Genomic DNA, 21,881 nt, shown 5'->3' on the forward strand with positions numbered 1-21,881 from the left:
ATTTCTCTTGATAAACTTAAAATTTTAATGTCTCAATTATAATAAATAATTTAAATATGGTTATCAGTTAAAAGTAACAATTTGTAATTTATATTCATTACACATTTTCTCATAAGTAAATATATTTTGAATATGTATAAATCGTTAGTATTAACGAAAAATTGTATCTTAAAGAATTCTTTAGCACTCAAGCAATAAAATATTTCTGAAGTGGATTATTATTGTAATTTAGATAATTTCTCATTTATGAATGGTTGTAAACCTTATCCCGATGTTAAAAACGGGGATGCGCGTTCGGTTGCTAACTAGCGTGTCTTCGTCATTATTGACTACTGTGTGACAAAAATCACCAATTATACCATACCTATAGTGTTATTTTAAATTTTATCAGAATGTTTAGAGAAATAAGATCGTGCAACATAAAAAGATTAATACATATTTAATATATTATATTATATGTAACTAAAATAATACATATATGTTACAGGTTCAATGAAGGAGCCTCTTTGATTATTTCAAATAAAGTTACGAAGTATTATGTGATTATTTGCTAAAAAGAACATACGTCAGTTAGGTTACACAAACAGAGCCATAATCCATTTTTAAGTTCCTGCAATGCATCGATCACTCGATGAAGAATGATCAGTGACGAGATTGATGATCAATGTCGCTTGAGATGGTGCTGAAGATGATTGATGAGCTGAAGGTGGACGGTGTGGACTAGAATATCAAGGCAGCACACCTACATCTGACGATGAGCCGAGGCCAGGCGATCGCCCATTACTTCAGTAACGCCATCCAGTTCTTAACCAACAACAGTGACGCCCTGGAGGAGATGGAGAGGATGGGCTACCCGTCCCAGAAACTGATGGCCATCCTCAACCTGACTGAGGAGGACATAGCCATCATCCTCAACATGAGTCAGATGCATGCAAGAGTGAGAAATCTCACCGAGGTAGGTGGAACTTGAACTTTCTCAGTTACGGGATCCCTCAAGGATCAATCTTCAGTCAAATTCTTTTTCTGATCTATTTCAGTACTGTATGTTGTTTTGGATGTGGTGTGGATGTTTAAAATAAAAAAATCAAATTGTATTTTGACAATTGCTATACATTTTCTGATGTTCTGGTAAAATAAAATATTTGATTTGATTTGTTCTTAATTTAAGGAATTGGTTAAGATAAATTAAAGAGCTCTGGATTCAGAAACTACACCACCTTACGATAGTTCTGTCTTCATAACTAAACACATCTAATATACCAGATTGGGTAATTCTAGACAGTATAAATTATTTTCCAAGATGCTTAATATCTATCCATCGTAATTATTTTATCTGAGCAATACATGTATTACATATGTTATACAGATTTTGAAAGTTTTTATTTTTCCAACTCAAAATACACATTTGGAAAAGATGATAATGCCAAATCAAATATATTCCTCTGTATACCTGAAAGTGTATAACTGTATAACTGAATAAACAATTAATTTAAGTTTTACAATCATTTGATGCTATAACTATGTTATATTCAAAATATATTTTCTACTCTAGAAATCTACATTTGCATCTAAATATTAGTAGCTATTCTCTTCTATAAATAACAATCAAAACATAGTTGGCCACATAAGTACGCTCGACACAATGTCGTTAGTAAAGCTTGTCACTCGAGGAGCTGGAAAATTATAATATCCGTCTGACTGGCCGCGAGATATCTTCAGAATGAACTGATGACAGACTTTGAAGAAAGCTTAATTTTGCATGAGGAACATTGAGTTCAATGATGCTACTTCATGGAACAGTTTATACTGAGGTCGATGAAGATTTTTAAATTGTTATATGGGTAACTATGATATTAAAGAGATAATATCAAAATAAACTAATATATAAAGAATTTAAATATGCTCTTAAAAGATTTCAACATTTAACATATTAATACATGCAGCCTTATTATTCCAACAAATCTAACATCATGTTATGATGACTTTACTAGTCAAACCCTTTAAATGAACCCATTTAATGAAAAACTATGAATATATCATGTTGGCAAGATAATTCAAGAAATATTTCATCTGTAGAATAGGGTCTAATTATTTGAGATTTCAACATGTGACTTTTATTCATTGAGTGAAAATATAATGGAATGGAAATTCAATGTTACAAGTTTGTGACAATGGTGATGTCTGCTTTGTAGTCCCCTACCTATATCACAGAAACTTTACATCATTTGTATTTAGGGAACGTAGTGTCTAATGATGACCATATCCCTCAATGAAATTTGAGTGAGCTACTAGGGTGTTATCTCGTGAATGATATACCTGGCATTTTTTAAATTATGTATTGAACTTTCTCATGGAAAAAAGACCTCATTGAAGGTGCATTTCAATCCACGGGATTTGACTATCGTCTACCATTCGGTAAGCTGGCATCTTTCTCTTGACTGGGGATAAGTAAAGATGTTTGGTCTGACTGTCTGTATGTCCTCAGGAAATCTCAAGAATGAAATGATTTGTAGGCTTTAAAGTTTGCATGCAAAGTATTACATGGAACTTAGTGTGGAGTTCTCCTACCTTATAGTATTCTTAGGAACTTGAAGTTAAAAAAATCTCAAAACACTAAATGTTTTGGATCGGAAATAGGCTTACTGTCAACTTGGAAAAGCATTTGACTATAGATTAAATTAGTTTGAAGACATTTCCAGATCACATGTAACTTTATAATGACGATATACACAAATGGTAATTGTTAAGATTTTATTCTAAAATAAACTTTTCCTTTAATACTAAATAAATGTTTAACTTCAAACGAGCTTAAAGATATGTTCACAAAATATTCATTTCATACTTTTGGCACAGTTATTTAGTTACAGTAGCACCAATATTTTGTCAGCAAACGGCATAACGTCAAAACTAGTTCTTAAAAAATAATTGAAAGTAAAGTTATTATATCAGCATTTACTAGTTTTTTTTACCGATTTTTATGGATAATCTGTTTCTATCACAGTAGAACCTAAGGCTATTACCCGGTTTCAAAAATTCGTTTAATTAATTAGGTAACACAATACACGTTAAATCCACTGACATATATGAAAACTACTAGATTTCAGGGGATAAACCTAAAACGCTTCGGTTAAAATAACTGCGGTTGTTTCGAAGGTCAAAGCAGAAGGTGAATGGAGTAAGACTTATGTCAAGAAGCGGTGAAATCTGAGTGTCTGAGACAAAAATGTCCATTAATACAAACAATAAAATTAAAATGCTCTTTAAATCACCAAGTAATGAGTCCGTCGTTTGATAATTCCATTAGAATGGAATTGGGAACCATTACAACCGTAATACAATGCAATCGATCTACTAATTGTAAGAAGTTAAGGATCTACTTTATTGTTGGGCTTGTTGAATTGATTGCAAGACTTTATAAAAGAGAGAAATAGAGTAATTGGCTACAAGTTATTACACAATATTTGTGAGGCAGAAGATTTCAAAATCATTTAAAACCCCCAAGTATATAAGGGTTTATTTCTTGCTATCCTTTTATATATACCAAAAGGACTTGCGATTTCCTTGTTGCAGTCTGGTTTATCCATAATACTAATGTAAAAATGTGAGATATTGTTCATAAAAATCCCGTTAAATGACATGCACCAACATTGACCTCGGTTTTTTTTTTTAACAAATCAAAAGTTCATTCTCGAATATCGTGTGGACGAAAGGATAGATAGAAATGAATTTTTTTTGTTTTATAATTCATTTTTGAAGCAATACACGTTTTTCTATCTTCGAGGCAGCGTCATATTAGCTATTTTACACTGTTTGATTAATATTCAGTAAAGGATAAGATCTGCTGTTATGGATTTATCATTTGGTTTTAAAAAAATCAGTTGCAGCCTAAAAAAACAATCATTAAGGTATTAATTTGAAGCCTTATCTTTGATGAAGACAGGATGAATATAAAAACAAACATGTTTTACTATTCCGCAAAAAATTGGTTGTAGAATTCGTAGTTGGGTGCATTTTAAAACCAGGTACACCATATACGGTTTAAGACAGGGATAACAAATTCTTAGAGTGTATATGATAGTTGAATTAAGAGAAGTACATACAGTATATTTTATATAAGAAAATGGTTTGTAATACGCGTTTTATTTAAAAAAAACCTAATTTTCTTAAACCGCATGTTAAAATAATATAAAAAGAAATCTTGACCTTTTCTACAAACTGTAAAACATTTTCTGAAACGCCACAATTTTCTTGTTGAGTGATAAAATGCATGTCCGATTTTTTTGGTTTTAGACCAATGTATCAAAAATGGATTAATTTATCAATTATATAAAAGTTTAATGTTAATAATGTAATTTGATGACAATGTTGTATTTGTGGTATAACATGGTATTATAAGAGATAATTGAAATCGACCCATATCGCTTCAAAGAGGTAATAAACTTTGAAAATAAAATTGATTTATAACAAAGAATTACAAATTTCACAGTAAGGTAGAAAATCCTATCCTTTCCTTTGGACCTAAGATAAATAAGTAACTTTACCCCTCAATTCAATTCATTGGAGTTAGGAGTAGAAGCAAGTTATTAAAAACCGAATTGAGGATAAGATTTCAGCTCATACCGTTTCAAAGGGGCATTTATCTTTCCAACAAAAACATTCATTCTAGGAATACAATTACTCGGAAAGAAATAAAATAAAATTCTAGAAGTGGGGCGTCAAGGTGGCTTATTCCAAGCGCTTATTTCAAGAATAAACCTCATTCATGGTTTACTGGAATGAGGAAAATACTTCTTTAAATTGTTTGGAACTGTCTCATTAATTTCCTTAATAATCAAAATGTCTGTAAGCATTACTTATATTCAGCTTCATATTTATTTTAATACATATCTAAAGACCCGTTTGTCATAGAATAAGATCTCTTCTTAAAAACTAAATTTCTTAAATGTAAAACATGAACGTTGAATTGATATTGAAAACAGACCATATGTGAAATGTGGCTACTTGAACTTTAGAATATTATATGCATGTATTTACAAACCACCTCTAACGAACATTATTAAATATTAAATCAATAAGGATTTTATCTTTTGAAATAATTATGGAACAAAAACTGGAATTCTTTACGGATGTCCATATTCCAGGAGTCAAGTTGTGACAGCATCGGATTTTAGACTCTGCACTAAGAGGAAGCTGAACTGGAGCTAAGTTCGATATTCATATTTAATCAACCCCCTCCAACCAGAGCTACTTTATGAGTAAAGAAACACGATTAGATTTACAAACTGATCGTTTAGAAACATTTAATTGACGTCTTAAGAAACCAGACAAAATATCACATTCTAAATTCTTTTGTAAGCTCTATTGTAAACATTATATTTTAGGACCTTTTGTGTTTAATCCATGAATAACCGTAATTTTTAAATACAATACAGTTTGAAGTGCGGTATGCGGCATTCTTTTCGATTGATCAGAACTTTAAAAAGATATACGTATCAACATATATTTACATTTACATTTATCAACAGACTCCTCGGTGACCGTCCCCATCAAAATTAAAAGGTCGTAAAAAATTGAAAATGGATATTTAGCTCCCAATTGAATTTGAAAATTTTTAATCCTGTAGCCCAATAATAATAAAAATATAAAACTTGCATAAAATATAAAAATGCATTATCCTTTTATACTATTACAACTCTCTACGTATGTACAAGTTGTAGGATAATCCTGTTTCCAATTTTTCCCCCTTAATCTTTATTTTAATTTTGGTTAAAATCCACCCATCTATGTATGTATATACACTGTTTTAGTTCCTTGCATAATTGTTATAGTGCTTTAATTATTTATGCAGCCCTTGGATCAGTCTATTAGAAATCAGAATAATTTAAAAAATATTTTAAGTACTTTTAAATGAACTCTTGGCTGGAAGAGCCCTAAGAGAGATGCAGATGTGATACAGCAGGTGTACAATGGCTTTCTTAAACTTAGTATATACGTTGCCCAAAATCTAAAAACATATACACGTATTAGTTTTGTGTAAAAATTATATATTAATACTTATTGAGAGACTTTTTAGGTGGATATTCAGTAATTTAGGGATAAATTGGGAAAAAATCTTACTGCATAAGCTCTCTTTCCACGTTATAGCTCCATCCTCTTAAATTAATCTAATTAGGATGATGTGTTTTATCTGTTGACACTATGTGACCTGAAAAACGTAGGTTATAATGATTACACCGACCACCTTATGAGTACGTACATGTTTGTAACTAAAATCTTGGATTATATTTATTGCACAGGAGATATGATTCGTAGGGGTGAGATGTCAGGATTTTTCTGTTAGTTCTGATGTAAGACGCTTGGGCTGCTCTATCTAACTTTAATTTTTTTCTCTTGAGGCTCTAGTTCCACAAAGAGCAATCCGAGACTTAACTTTTCCACCTCTATTTGTACCATTTGAATTAATTACTCTTCTATTACGAATACAATATATTCTATAACCCATACATTTGTCCATAGCCGACAGTCGTGGAGGAAGTACCGCCCTGCTATTGGTTGAGGGATGCCACCACCAGCTACCGCCACCTTCACGGCTACATAGCGCTCCTGGTGTGTGTCTTCGGAACTATCGCCAATATACTGAACGTCGTCGTGCTTACTCGCAAGGAAATGGCTGCTGCCCCCATTAACCGGATATTGACGGGTATAGCCGTCGCTGACATGCTCGTCATGCTCGACTATATACCCTTCGCTACCTACATGTACATCATCAGGTACCTTAATTAAGAGTATTGAATATTTTTTATTTATTGTAATTTAAATCATTGCTATAGTCCAGGAGACGAGTGTCAATTTTTACTATGCAAGCACACTAGCTGAGTTTTCTTGAAATTAAAAGGGAACTTTTCCCTGAAGAAGAAATCATTCATCTGTCGTGATAGTTTTGGAGAAGGTCGAAACGGGATCGTGACAAAAAATTAAGAAAATAAGCAAAAAAAGTATAAATTATAGTGATTATGATAAAAATCTGTTCATGCAGTCGAATTTTTCATTATTTATAAATATTATTATAAAAAATAAATTTTTGAGCATATTGCAGTTTTGCTTAAAATAATATTTTTTTGTTTATAGGTGGAATTTCACCTAAATAGATATAGAGAATCTAGAGCCAATTATAACTATAACAAATGAAATGACGGTAGGGATCTTGAAAAGTTAGTATTGTAATGTACAATGAAATTTCTCGGCTAGTTCAATTTTAAATAACACAAACTCTGTGAATATATATATATATATATATATATATATATATATATATATATATATATATAGAATTTAAATTTCAATAAACATTGAATCTCAAAAAGTACTTGCTCCGCCGGGAGTCGAACCCGGATCTCTCACTTGCTGGGTTCAATATATATTGAATAAAATGAGCAAATTAGGTAGAATGAAATAAAGGGGGAGAAGATTATGAATAAAATATCTCATTATATAAACGTATTAATTTTTCCTATGCATGAAAAACTTTCATCGACTTCAATTATATTCATAATAGTTGAAGTATTGGTGCAACCGTTTCCGCTGCATTGTAAAAATGTTATACTGCGGTATAATCCACTTTACCAGCATCCACACGCAACTCCAAATCCCCTTTTACAAGAAAAAATAACATATTGTACGAGTAATATATCATCTGGAGCAAGTAATTGATTCATAGTTATTGAGGTGTACATGTTATTGTAATACTCCAACCCCAATTTCCAATGACTAATCCATTTCCAAACGGTATCTGGCTTTTTAGGTACACTCTTTTAAAGTGTTCAAATGCTACATCAAGTGTTGGGCAAAATGCAGTTGCTTAATTGAAAGATTTGAACCTGACGGAATTCAAACTTTACTTTTTGTCGAAGCTGCATATAAACCCAAATTACATGCTGCAAACACTTATATTATATATTTTATTTATATTATTATTTATTATTTTATTTAATATTTTATTACAGCCTTCATTTACATTTTAAATACCTCTAATTTGTCGTTTAAATCATTTCATTTCTCAAAATTCAAAGCTAACTCAATTTTTACTTTATTGAAAAATACAGAAGTACTAGTATCACAACCCAAAAAAGCATGTATAAATAATATTCGTTACATGTTGGTATCGATTTTCTAAACTTCTCAATGAAAACATTTTCTATTAAACTATACCTCATAATGGCTTTAGAAAATATATTTCACAATCTAATATTCATAAATCAAAGTAAAACATAACAATATAAAAACAAATCAGAACAAAATGTTTTGTAAAATTTTAATATTAAAAGTCGTCTTAAATACAATTTCTGTTTGCATTCCACAACTATATATATATTTGATATTTATGAAAATGGTTTGGTTTTCTATAAAATTTCACATATGCTCCATAATATGGTACCAAATTTCAACTTTACGGGATATCGGGAATTTGGACAGTTAGTGATCAGTGATTGAGGACTTTGCCTATTATACGCAGAGATAATTATGGATCCCTAGGTGAACCTGATCTGGGATTGCCATCAATTTCAAATACGCAGAATAAAAGCTGCAGCTAGCGCAAACAGAAAAATACACTTGGAGTAATAATAAAAGTATAACATTCTGTGAGTTTTAAGAATTATTTCAAAGCTTTAACAGAAAGCCAAACGAATGGCGAGCTGAAAATAAGGAAATGTGGCTGAGAAAATATATATGTTTTTTCAAGACACTTGTATGATTTTCAGGCTTCCCAACGAAGCTCCAGACTTCTCCTACTCTGGAGCGCTCTTCGTGTTGTTCCACATGCACTTCTCACAGCTGCTCCACACCATCTCAATCTGCCTCACTCTCACACTCGCTATATGGCGGTATTTGGCCATAAAGTAAGTACCTTGATCACGTGACCTGGAATTGTGTGAAATATGGATATAACAGAATTATAGTAATATAACTACTTATCCGTGGCACCACCTCGTTTTTGGTAAATTGGCTTTCTAAGTTGCTAAAATCGAAGAACTATAACAAAACCTCATTGAGCAACCAAAATGTGTGACCAAAACTCTTTCCATAAATATCTATTACTAGGTTGGATAATCTGAGTGAACCAGATCCAAGCAAAATAATCTTTGTTGACGTTGTAATGATTTTTGTGGCTATAATGTTGTAATTTTGAAATTTAGCCAGCATTTGGAAGTAATTACATAATATTTGAACTATTTATGCGTTTAAACTACTAAATACAGGAGTTCCACTCGAAATCAGCGTGTAAAAAGCTAACTTTTGAATACTGAAATATCCAATAAAGTGCAGATACTTTATATTTACATTTTCCAGGTTCCCCCAGAAAAGCCAGCAGATCTGCTCGGACCGCAACTGTACTCTGGGTATCCTCATGGCGTTTTCTTTGCCGGCGGTCATCTGCATCCCCTCCTACCTGGTGTTCAGCGTGAGGTCGACTCAGATCAGAGAACATCAGAGGCTCGTCACCCTCTACTTCCTCGGACTGTCCGACCTCGCCAGGGAGAACAACGAGTTCCTGTACAACGTTAACTTCTGGGTGTACGCGGTCGTCATGAAGCTCCTACCGTGCGTAATCCTCACCGTTATCTCGTACAACCTCATCACAGTCCTCTACGAGGTTGGTTTTTGGTACTTTCGCTTATAAACTACTAGCGTTTATAAACTACTAGCGGTTACTCGAGGCTTCGTACGCAATTTTATAGCGATACACGTGTTTGATCATTTCTGGTTAGAGAGAATTATGTTTCCGACGCCGATGTTGGTTTTGTTTTGTTGCAGCGATCAAGAAAATCAGCTGTCAAAAAGTGTATAATTATTGCTATTTTAATTTACTCTGCTCTTAGTAGCTTTTGTTCTATATCTGATTTTGCCTTAGTTCCCGATCAAGAAGTTTATATAAATACACAGGTCTGACAAGTTTACATCTGCCAAACAACGAAGATGGAAAATTTGTAGTAAAAGTTAGATGGTAACTTTGTCTTTGATATCTGCATAAAAGTACTGACATACTTAATATTTGTTGCATAAAAAACTGCTGATTACACTTAACAGGCTTTTTCAATTAATAATATTTTTTTTGATGCAATGCAATGAAGATTTAGCGACCAGCATCGTTTTTTCCGCAATTGTAGAGACCAGTGGGCCGTGCTTGGAGGGATTTTTGAAATGAGAATTGGCCTATATGCCAAACAGGGACGCTAAGATTTCCACGTATTTGTTTATTGATTGAGGAATTGCTAAAGCATTGAACTCTTCCGGATCTTAACAAGTGTCTCTGGTTAAAATTTTTTGAATTATATTCAAAAATATACATGATTTGAATAGATATACGAATTAATCTTAGTAAGAACTCACACTTAATGATCTTAATTAGCAGAAGAACGTACATCGCGTTGCAGAGGATAATCGATATCTCAAGCTGTCGTGAGTCCATAAACATGATTTTATATATAAAATTGGCTCCTATATGCACATATTCCAGGATAGAACACACCCCTATTGATCTTATTTTTACCTTTAGTGTCCATAAGCATGCCTATAGCCCATATAATTGTGGATAATCAGATGAGTGTTAATTAAATCTTAATTTTTATCTTAATAAAATCTTAATTTCTCGGGGGTCATAAAGGTGATCGTAACCCTTGGAGTTTGTTCCTATATGCAATGCATTGAAGAAGACAATTCAAACTCACGATAGAGATAATTTGTTCGAGACCACATTTTCCCGTGGTAAATGTAAAACAACTTTTGAGATTATATTCCAAAACTAATTTATTATTCTCGGACATTGGAATCTCCTAAACTATTTAAAAATCAGATTCGACCATGCATAACTAATAAAGTTCTTCGCTCATTCATTAATGAATTTCTTTTAAAAATAACTAAGGAGTCATAAATTATAAAAATGTTTTTAAGGGCTACTGTTCTTATTATAATCTAAAACGACGTCTAATATATTATAACACTCATATAATGTTATCAACGTCATGGCTTTTGATGTCAGCGACGAATACGCTTATTAGAAGAAATTCTACTTATTTAGAGTGACAACACAGTGGTGGTTCGGAAGTCACCTTTAAGCCGTTGGTCCCTAGGTTAAGTGTTAGAGAGGGCTTCTTAGCCCTAACTTCGCCTGGTAAAATAAGACATTCTTTACTTTACTTCACTTTTACAACACAGTTTGACATTTTACCAGATCTAAATGATACTTGTGTACTGAAACGACACTCAGTAATAAAAAAAGATGCAAAATATTAGAATAATGCTTTCCATAAAAACTGTCACAATGTGGTTGGCGTAGTTATATAACAATTGTTTAGAGCTACTGCAACCTCTGATCGTATCTCGGTATAAAAATAAAATAATTGTGATGGCAATCCTTCAGGGAAAAGTGTAAGCTTTTTCATAATCCACGCAGCACGTGCAAAACACATGTTTTATCCTTTGTGATATTAAGAAGCCATATTAAATACACAATGGGTCTTTGTATGTCTATATGTGGAATATATTATTTCCTCACATATTTCTCCCAAGAAGTTCCTCATTTCACATTTTTTACTTTCATTTATACTCTCTTATAAATTGTTCTCATATTCTTATTCAATTTTCTAACATATTAATAAATTTATGTGTTAAAACGATGTAGCTAAAACTAATTAAAAAAGCTTTAAACAACAATCTATTAGCTTCAACCCTACAACTGGTGGGCACTGTTTACTATAGGCTCTAGTTGACATTTTTGGAAAGGGTTTTTAAAAAAATAAACAGTACATTTGTACTAAAATATATCAAGTATTAAGTATAATTAATTTTAGTAAGTTATACAGAATAGGATTATGTAAAATAAAACATAAACAATTACATGAATTCCTAAAGGACCACAAAATAAGAAAGAAACACCTTCCACATATAAATAAGTTTTTCTCATTGAGGACAATTCCAGTTTTTTGACAATCATAATACGTTGACTTAAACACAGCTTAAATTTAGAATAGATACATTAAAATTGCTAAATAAAATCTATAATTAAAAAACTATAAATATAAATCTTTCTCACTTTCCGTACTATATTCTTGATCTACTATCTTTTTACCTTCCCTCCACTACTCTTCAAAAATATTTTAATCTGTGGTGAATGGTTCCCAGCCAAATTACATCCTGGGCACCAAAAATGGTTAGGGAGACTTATGGGGTAAAATACGCAGTGCGCAGTCAAATTTCAAAATTTCTCGTCATACGCGTCTTAAGCAAATTTCACTGCTAGATTTCTCGTGATACCACATCAGATATTCCTCGTCAAATTTTTATGTAGGCAAAAATATAACTCATTGTACACCAGCTTGGTTCAAGACATTAACAGCCCAAGAGGTGGAAGGTTTTCTGAACCTATGGGTAACAAAACTGTGTAATACTAATAATCATAACATAGTGAGAGATTAGATTCCCATAATGATCTGCTTCCAGAGTTCAGTTTATACTTTGACTTCATCGTCAATAGAACTAAAACACGACTACCACATACTACTGGCAGGTTACTCATGTAGTAACTTTTACAGTAATAAAACTAGCTACAATTAGATTACACCATTTAAAATATTAAATTTACTACATTATTGCGAATAAAAATATTATAGTCTCTAACAAAGTTTTACTGTGTTGAGGTTCACTGTAACGGGTGGATTTCCGTTTACTTCTCCAGGAAGGTTTCATCTTATCACTGAATTATATTTTGTTCCTGGCAGGTGAACGAGAGGAAACAGCGGTTGAAGGGCGACAGTGCTCGGCCCTGCAAGGCGGAGAGAAGGGTGGACCGCACTACACGTATGTTGGTGGCTGTCCTCTTGTTGTTCCTCATCACGGAGGTTCCTCAAGGAATCCTGGGCCTACTCAGCGGCATCCTTGGACGTCGGTTCTTCAAGAACTGTTTACCATCAGGTATGTGTGTATAATACAGGTATTGGTGGCTGTCCTCTTGTTGTTCCTCATCACGGAGGTTCCTCAAGGAATCCTGGGCCTACTCAGCGGCATCCTTGGACGTCGGTTCTTCAAGAACTGTTACCATCAGGTATGTGTGTATAATACAGGTATTGGTGGGTTGTTCTCTTGTTGTTCCTCATCACGGAGGTTCCTCAAGGAATCCTGGGCCTACTCAGCGGCATCCTTGGACGTCGGTCCTTTAAGAACTGTTACCATCAGGTATGTGTGTATAATACAGGTATTGGTGGCTGTCCTCTTGTTGTTCCTCATCACGGAGGTTCCTCAAGGAATCCTGTGCCTACTCAGGGGCATCCTTGGACGTCGGTTGTTCAAGAACTGTTACCATCAGGTATGTGTGACAGGTATTGGTGGTTGTTCTCTTGTTGTTCCTCATCACGGAGGTCCTCATCACGGAGGTTCCTCAAGGAATCCTGGGCCTACTCAGCGGCATCCTTGGACGTCGGTTCTTCAAGAACTGTTACCAATCAGGTATGTGTGTATAATACAGGTATTGGTGGTTGTTCTCTTGTTGTTCCTCATCACGGAGGTTCCTCAAGGAATCCTGGGCCTACTCAGCGGCATCCTTGGACGTCGGTTCTTCAAGAACTGTTACCATCAGGTATGTGTGTATAATACAGGTATTGGTGGTTGTTCTCTTGTTGTTCCTCATCACGGAGGTTCCTCAAGGAATCCTGGGCCTACTCAGCGGCATCCTTGGACGTCGGTTCTTCAAGAACTGTTACCATCAGGTATGTGTGTATAATACAGGTATTGGTGGTTGAAGTTAACACAGTGATTTTTGCACTAAAACTCCAATTAACTCTCCGTTTGTTTAGAATCTGTAATCTGACAAGTGACACAATTGACTCCTGGAATCTGGAGACTACATCTCTATCTGAAGAGGTCAAATAAGCTCAAAGGAAAATAATACTGTTAGCATTACAACTTAGTATTTACCATGCTATTTTAGTATCACTGAATGCACTACCATCACTAGGATACTGAGATTGGGATAATCTAATAATCCAGTGTAAAACTAGATGGTAAGGTGTTATCCATCTAGTTTGTTGGGTGCTCCACCGTTCTTTGATACATTGGTAACCTCGTAGTGCACTCAATTGCGCACCTGAAGAGACAAAGACAACACCTTATCTAATAGTTGTACACCTGATGGCTTCTGGGTATACCAGAGTTGCTCTTTTGTAAAATAGGTGTCTGATGTTGTAACGTTTAAGCAGTTTGCTCTTGGTACCTGCTCTTGGAATTGCATTGGCTGAAGGCTCTACTTTGGTAGCAACCTCGTCGCTGAGGACTATATACTGTCTTTAACAATCGCTCCAGGTTAGGTAGCCGCAAATTTATCTCTTCTGACAATGATGCTCACACATAAAGTACAGTCAGTGCAGCATGTGTACCTGCACAATAGACACTCGCCGAAGAAGTGCTCGTTGTGTTGCGTGAGTACGTTCAGAATGTCTACGTCGCTAACTGACTGAGTGTCGTCCGGCTATCATTGGCATCCAGTCTCAGTAACCTTGTGATGGTAGCGTGGTCAAGGATACTCTCAGTACTAAATAGCATAAAGTAATAAGTAGTATTGCCAGCATTAATCCACTGTTTTAATCTATTCAGATAGACTTAGACTCCATATTGAAAGATTTACAAGATATTACAGGCACTGAACAAGCGGAGAATAAATTGCAGTATTATTATACAAATCATTTTTATTTTAAGTATTTGTACCAAATAATTATTAAGTATTAGATTTTTGTAAAATATTATATTTCGAGTTCCACAGTACCGAGTTTATACTAGGTCTACTGGTTAGGTCTCACTCTAAATGCAAACATTCACCAACGAACAGAGTCTGTAACCGATGTTGTTGAACGATATCACCGTACAATTTAGTAATTACCAACGTAGGCTATAAAGTAATAGCGGTGCTTGGAGCACAAATTTGACCGGTTGGACTACAATGTACACCGTAAAGGGTGTAAAAATTTAATATGGATATTTTTAGGCTCTTAATGATTAAAGATATTCAATGTGGTTGGTTTAGTGAAGATCAAGTGCTCTGTTAAAATTTCAAGATGGTAAAAATGCTAAAAATATGAACAAGATAACGTATGTTGGAAACTCCATAACACACATAATTTGTTTCGGGAGGGCTGTCTATAGATTGTGAAACCGTAGATGGTTCAAATTATCATCAAATGGTAAATTGTTCTAGTCGAGTAGGGAGCGTGGGTGCGGCAAATATATTCATTGAAATATCTTGGATGAACTCAAGATAAGCCCGGGATTGAAAGTCCATTAAATATTCTCTTATCTAACATGATCTGATTAGTCATAGTACTGGTACACCTTTCACTGGAATTGCTCGTACGCTAAGAGGATTTAGAACCTGAAGTCCTTCAAATATTTTTCAGTAGTTGAAAACTGTCATAGTCCAAAATCTCAGGTATTACAAGCTATAAAAGAAATTATTACCCTTAAATGTTTTGTATTTGCCATGAAATTTCGTATTTGTGCTTTTGAACCTTGCTAATGGAGGATTCACAATTTTTGTGATCTTGTAAGATGTAAAATTGGAAGACGTTAGTTACACGATATATCCATTTCTGCACTATGATTGTTTGGATGAATTAAAGATCGCTTCCTTAAACAAGATAAAAGGATCATATAGCCTTGTCAGTGCAATGTTGATTTTTTTTTGTATTACGGCAGCACAACTGCCTTGGACGTAGTTGTTCATATTAAGAACAAAACGTTAAATTTACGAACAGACCAACCGTGACCGGAGCCTAGAGATTAATCTAGTTTAAATTTTTCTTACAAATCCTTGGAATGATTAAATATTCCTAATGGATGACTTCACCTGAGTCCGAAATTAGAAGGAAGACAGAACTCCAAAGGTGAGAGAGTATGTGTAAATCGTGATTTTTTATTTTTCGTTTGATTATTGGTATGACCTAATCGTTTTCTACAGATTGTTGCATTTAACCCTAACAGTGCATTTTCCTAATTATAAATAATACATTTCGAGCTATTGAAAACAAACATGTATTGTTTTTATTGAGAACTCAACACGACCAAGTACTGTCTTTGTGACAGGTTTAATTTATTTCTAAGATGAAAAGGTGAATTTCTTTGCACTCTATAGCGACAAAGGAGATCGCTTTTCTATAAAAAGTTCATCTTTAAACTAAAATCCAATAAATAAAGAATGACAATTTAAAACTATGACATATAGTTTAATTGCATCTTACAAACTATTGTTTTACTTTGTATCCATCGATACAAAACAAAAATGTAGTTTTTAATATAATCCCGCTAAACCTTGTCCAAGTATTTTTACTTGTGGACAAGTTATCTGCTACTAATGATTTCATATAAAATAAATTTCACAAATAATATGTTTTTTTTCAGTTTGGCGAGGTAATGGACATCCTAGCCCTTATAAATGGTGCCATCAACTTCATTCTCTATTGCTCCATGAGTCGCCAGTTCCGAACTACATTCGGTCAATTGTTCAAGCCGAAGTTGTTGGCGAAGTGGGTCCCTCCGGAGACGGAAGCTCACACCACCTACGTCTGAATCCTCATCATCTTTCTGTTGGTAAATACTCATGCTAAGTGGGTCCCTCCGGAGACGGAAGCTCACACCACCTACGTCTGAATCCTCATCTTCTTTCTGTTGGTAAATACTCTTGCTAAGTGGGTCCCTCCGGAGACGGAAGCTCACACCACCTACGTCTGAATCCTCATCTTCTTTCTGTTGGTAAATACTCTTGCTAAGTGGGTCCCTCCGGAGACGGAAGCTCACACCACCTACGTCTGAATCCTCATCTTCTTTCTGTTGGTAAATACTCTTGCTAAGTGGGTCCCTCCGGAGACGGAAGCTCACACCACCTACGTCTGAATCCTCATCTTCTTTCTGTTGGTAAATACTCTTGCTAAGTGGGTCCCTCCGGATACGGAAGCTCACACCACCTACGTCTGAATCCTCATCTTCTTTCTGTTGGTAAATACTCTTGCTAAGTGGGTCCCTCCGGAGACGGAACCTCACACCACCTACGTCTGAATTCTTCTTTCTGTTGGTAAATACTCTTGCTAAGTGGGTCCCTCCGGAGACGGAACCTCACACCACCTACGTCTGAATCCTCGTCTTCTTTCTGTTGGTAAATACTCTTGCTAAGTGGGTCCCTCCGGAGACGGAAGCTCACACCACCTACGTCTGAATCCTCATCTTCTTTCTGTTGGTAAATACTCTTGCTAAGTGGGTCCCACCGGAGACGGAAGCTCACACCACCGTGGGTCTGAATCCTGATCTTCTTTCTGTTGGTAAATACTCTTGCTAAGTGGGTCCCTCCGGAGACGGAAACCTCACACCACCTACGTCTGAATCCTCATCTTCTTTCTGTTGGTCAATACTCTTGCTAAGTGGGTCCCTCCGGAGACGGAAGCTCACACCACCTACGTTCTGAATCCTCATCTTCTTTCTGTTGGTAAATAATCTTGCTAAGTGGGTCCCTCCGGAGACGGAAGCTCACACCAACTACGTCTGAATCCTCATCTTCTTTCTGTTGGTAAATACTCTTGCTAAGTGGGTCCCTCCGGAGACGGAAGCTCCCACCACCTACGTCTGAATCCTCGTCTTCTTTCTGTTGGTAAAAACTCTTGCTAAGTGGGTCCCTCCGGAGACGGAAGCTCACACCACCGTGGGTCTGAATCCTCGTCTTCTTTCTGTTGGTAAATACTCCTTGGCTAAGTGGGTCCCTCCGGAGACGGAAGCTCACACCACCTACGTCTGAATACTCGTCTTCTTTCTGTTGGTAAATACTCTTGCTAAGTGGGTCCCTACGGAGACGGAAGCTCACACCACCTACGTCTGAATCCTCATCTTCTTTTCTGTTGGTAAATACTCTTGCTAAGTGGTCACACCGGAGACGGAAGCTCACACCACCGTGGGTCTGAATCCTCATCTTCTTTCTGTTGGTAAATACTCTTGCTAAGTGGGTCCCTCCGGAGACGGAAGCTCACACCACCTACGTCTGAATCCTCATCTTCTTTCTGTTGGTAAATACTCTTGGCGAAGTGGTCCCTCCGAGACGGAAGCTCACACCACCTACGTCTGAATCCTCGTATTCTTTCTGTTGGTAAATACTCTTGCTAAGTGGGTCCCTCCGGAGACGGAAGCTCACACCACCTACGTCTGAATCCTCGTCTCTTTCTGTTGGTAAATACTCTTGCTAAGTGGGTCCCTCCGGAGACGGAAGCTCACACCACCTACGTCTGAATCCTCATCTTCTTTCTGTTGGTAAAATACTCTTGCTAAGTGGGTCCCACCGGAGACGGAAGCTCACACCACCGTGGGTCTGAATCCTGATCTTCTTTCTGTTGGTAAATACTCTTGCTAAGTGGGTCCCTCCGGAGACGGAAGCTCACACCAACTACGTCTGGAATCCTCATCTTCTTTCTGTTGGTAAATACTCTTGCTAAGTGGGTCCCTCCGGAGGACGGAAGCTCACACCACCTACGTCTGAATCCTCGTCTTCTTTCTGTTGTAAAAACTCTTGCTAAGTGGGTCCCTCCGGAGACGGAAGCTCACACCCACTACGTCTGAATCCTCGTATTCTTTCTGTTGGTAAATACTCTTGCTAGTGGGTCCCTCCGGAGACGGAAGCTCACACCACCGTGGGTCTGAATCCTCGTCTTCTTTCGGTTGGTAAATACTCTTGCTAAGTGGGTCCCTCCGAGACGGAGGCTCACACCACCTACGTCTGAATCCTCATCTTCTTTCTGTTGGTAAATAATTTTGCTAAGTGGGTCCCTCCGGAGACGGAAGCTCACAACCAACTACGTCTGAATCCTCATCTTCTTTCTGTTGGTAAATACTCTTGCTAAGTGGGTCCCTCCGGAGACGGAAGCTCACACCACCTACGTCTGAATCCTCATCTTCTTTCTGTTGGTAAATAATCTTGCTAAGTGGGTCCCTCCGGAGACGGAAGCTCACACCAACTACGTCTGAATCCTCATCTTCTTTCTGATGGTAAATACTCTTGCTAAGTGGGTCCCTCCGGAGACGGAAGCTCACACCACCTACGTCTGAATCCTCGTCTTATTTCTGTTGGTAAATACTCTCTTGCGAAGTGGGTCCCTGCGGAGACGGAAGCTCACACCACCTACGTCTGAATCCTCATCTTCTTTCTGTTGGTAAATACTCTTGCTAAGTGGGTCCCTACGGAGACGGAAGCTCACAACCACCTACGTCTGAATCCTCATCTTCTTTTGTTGGTAAATACTCTTGCTAAAGTGGGTCACACCGGAGACGGAAGCTCACACCACCGTGGGTCTGAATCTCATCTTCTTTCTGTTGGTAAATACTCTTGCTAAGTGGGTCCCTCCGGAGACGGAAGCTCACACCACTACGTCTTGAATCCTCATCTTCTTTCTGTTGGTAAATACTCTTGCGAAGTGGGTCCCTCCGGAGACGGAAGCTCACACCACCTACGTCTGAATCCTCGTATTCTTTCTGTTGGTAAATACTCTTGCTAAGTGGTCCCTCCGGAGACGGAAGCTCACACCACCTACGTCTGAATCCTCGTCTTCTTTCTGTTGGTAAATACTCTTGCTAAGTGGGTCCTCCGGAGACGGAAGCTCACAACACCACCTACGTCTGAATCCTCATCTTCTTTCTGTTGGTAAATACTCTTGCTAAGTGGGTCCCACCGGAGACGGAAGCTCACACCCACCGTGGGTCTGAATCCTGATCTTCTTTCTGTTGGTAAATACTCTTGCTAAGTGGGTCCCTCCGGAGACGGAAGCTCACAACCAACTACGTCTGAATCCTCATCTTCTTTCTGTTGGTAAATACTCTTGCTAAGTGGGTCCTCCGGAGACGGAAGCTCCACACCACCTACGTCTGAACTCGTCTTCTTTCTGTTGGTAAAAACTCTTGCTAAGTGGGTCCCTCCGGAGACGGAAGCTCACACCACTACGTCTGAATCCTCGTATTCTTTCTGTTGGTAAATACTCTTGCTAAGTGGGTCCCCTCCGGAGAACGGAAGCTCACACCACCGTGGGTCTGAATCCTCGTCTTCTTTCTGTTGGTAAAATACTCTTGCTAAGTGGGTCCATCCGGAGACGGAAGCTCACACCACCTACGTCTAAATCCTCATCTTCTTTCTGTTGGTCAATACTCTTGCTAAGTGGGTCCCTTCCGGAGACGGAGCTCACACCACCTACGTCTGAATCCTCATCTTCTTCTGTTGGTAAATAAATTTTGCTAAGTGGGTCCCCTCCGGAGACGGAAGCTCACACCAACTACGTCTGAATCCTCATCTTCTTTCTGTTGGTAAATACTCTTGCTAAGTGGGTCCCTCCGGAGACGGAACCTCACACCACCTACGTCTGGATCCTCATCTTCTTTCTGTTGGTAAATACTCTTGCGAAGTGGGTCCCTCCGGAGACGGAACCTCACACCACCTACGTCTGAATCCTCATCTTCTTTCTGTTGGTAAATACTCTTGCTAAGTGGGTCCCTCCGGAGACGGAAGCTCACACCACCTACGTCTGAATCATCATCTTCTTTCTGTTGGTAAATACTCTTGCGAAGTGGGTCCCTCCGGAGACGGAAGCTCGCACCACCTACGTCTGAATCCTAATTTTCTTTCTGTTGGGAAATACTCTTGCGAAGTGAGTTCCTCCGGAAACGGAAGCTCACACCACCTACGTCTGAATCCTAATTTTCTTTCTTTTGGTAAATACTCTTGCAAAGTGGGTCCCTCCGGAGACGGAAGCTCACACCACCTACGTCTGAATCCTAATTTTCTTTCTGTTGGTAAATACTCTTGCAAAGTGGGTCCCTCCGGAGACGGAAGCTCACACCACCTACGTCTGAATCCTAATTTTCTTTCTGTTGGTAAATACTCTTGCGAAGTGGGTTCCTCCGGAAACGGAAGCTCACCTCAACCACGTTTGAATCCTAGTTTTCTTTCTGTTGTTAAATACTCTTGCGAAGTTGATTCCTCTGGAGACGAAAGATCACGCCACCTACGTCTAAATCCTCATCTTGGTTTCTTTATCTTCGATCTGTTGGTAAATACATTGGCAAGGTGGGTCCTTCTACAGACAGAAGTGCACACCACCTACGTCTGAATTCTCACCTTGGTTTCCTTACCCTCCTTATATTGGTAAATATACTAACGAGTCCGATGGAACACCCCTGACTCCTATTGAACCATTTTGATATTTATCACATGCCTTCAGCCTGTGAAGTATTTATTAACCTCTCCTTTCTTTCCTTAATAACAGAAGAAAGAAAGCCATCAACATTCCGTTTACTGCCAATAATATTGATTTATTTAATTAATTCATCATCAAGTTATTCCGTCAGAATATTTGAAACGAGATCGTTATAATGCGGATCAAATGAATATTCATTACTGAATACTCTTTGACGTTCTTTGTTACAACATAATTTAATGAGTGTAATTACAGGTAAAGATTAATCAATAATGTTGCCTACTTTTGATTCTTCTTTGTACAGACGTTTAAAGAGGGATTATTTTAATTAAATCACAGTCACTTAATTTTAAATCTAGAAATAACGGAGACTTTCTTGAATATTTTGCTAAAGTGATTGTCAATAAAGAGACCACAAAAAATCATTTCTCCATTGTCATAACAGAAACGGTTTTAGAATAATTCTAATACTCTTCATTTTTGTCCAAGCAAGAAAAGGTTTTAAAATTTAACTATCGCTACATAAAAAAATATTTGATGCGTTTAAAGTGAGGAGGTTTAGAAAAAATCTTTGTATCATTACAAACCAAAAATTATTAATGTGAGTAAATGCAAATTAGACGA

General features: G+C 36.8%; 1 protein-coding gene across 1 annotated transcript; it reads left to right on the forward strand.

Annotated features, from left to right (window-relative positions):
- Positions 1-499: 499 nt before the first annotated feature.
- On the forward strand, positions 500-17,415 carry LOC124365147 (G-protein coupled receptor dmsr-1-like). The gene is made up of 7 exons (XM_046821100.1): positions 500-955; positions 6,517-6,770; positions 8,760-8,897; positions 9,349-9,652; positions 12,777-12,896; positions 13,028-13,099; positions 16,441-17,415. The coding sequence occupies exons 1-7, from the start codon at positions 755-757 to the stop codon at positions 16,606-16,608; spliced, it is 1,257 nt and encodes a 418-aa protein (XP_046677056.1). The 5' UTR covers positions 500-754; the 3' UTR covers positions 16,609-17,415.
- Positions 17,416-21,881: the final 4,466 nt, after the last annotated feature.

Source organism: Homalodisca vitripennis, chromosome 6 (genome assembly GCF_021130785.1).
Source record: "Homalodisca vitripennis isolate AUS2020 chromosome 6, UT_GWSS_2.1, whole genome shotgun sequence".
NCBI lineage: Eukaryota > Metazoa > Arthropoda > Insecta > Hemiptera > Cicadellidae > Homalodisca > Homalodisca vitripennis.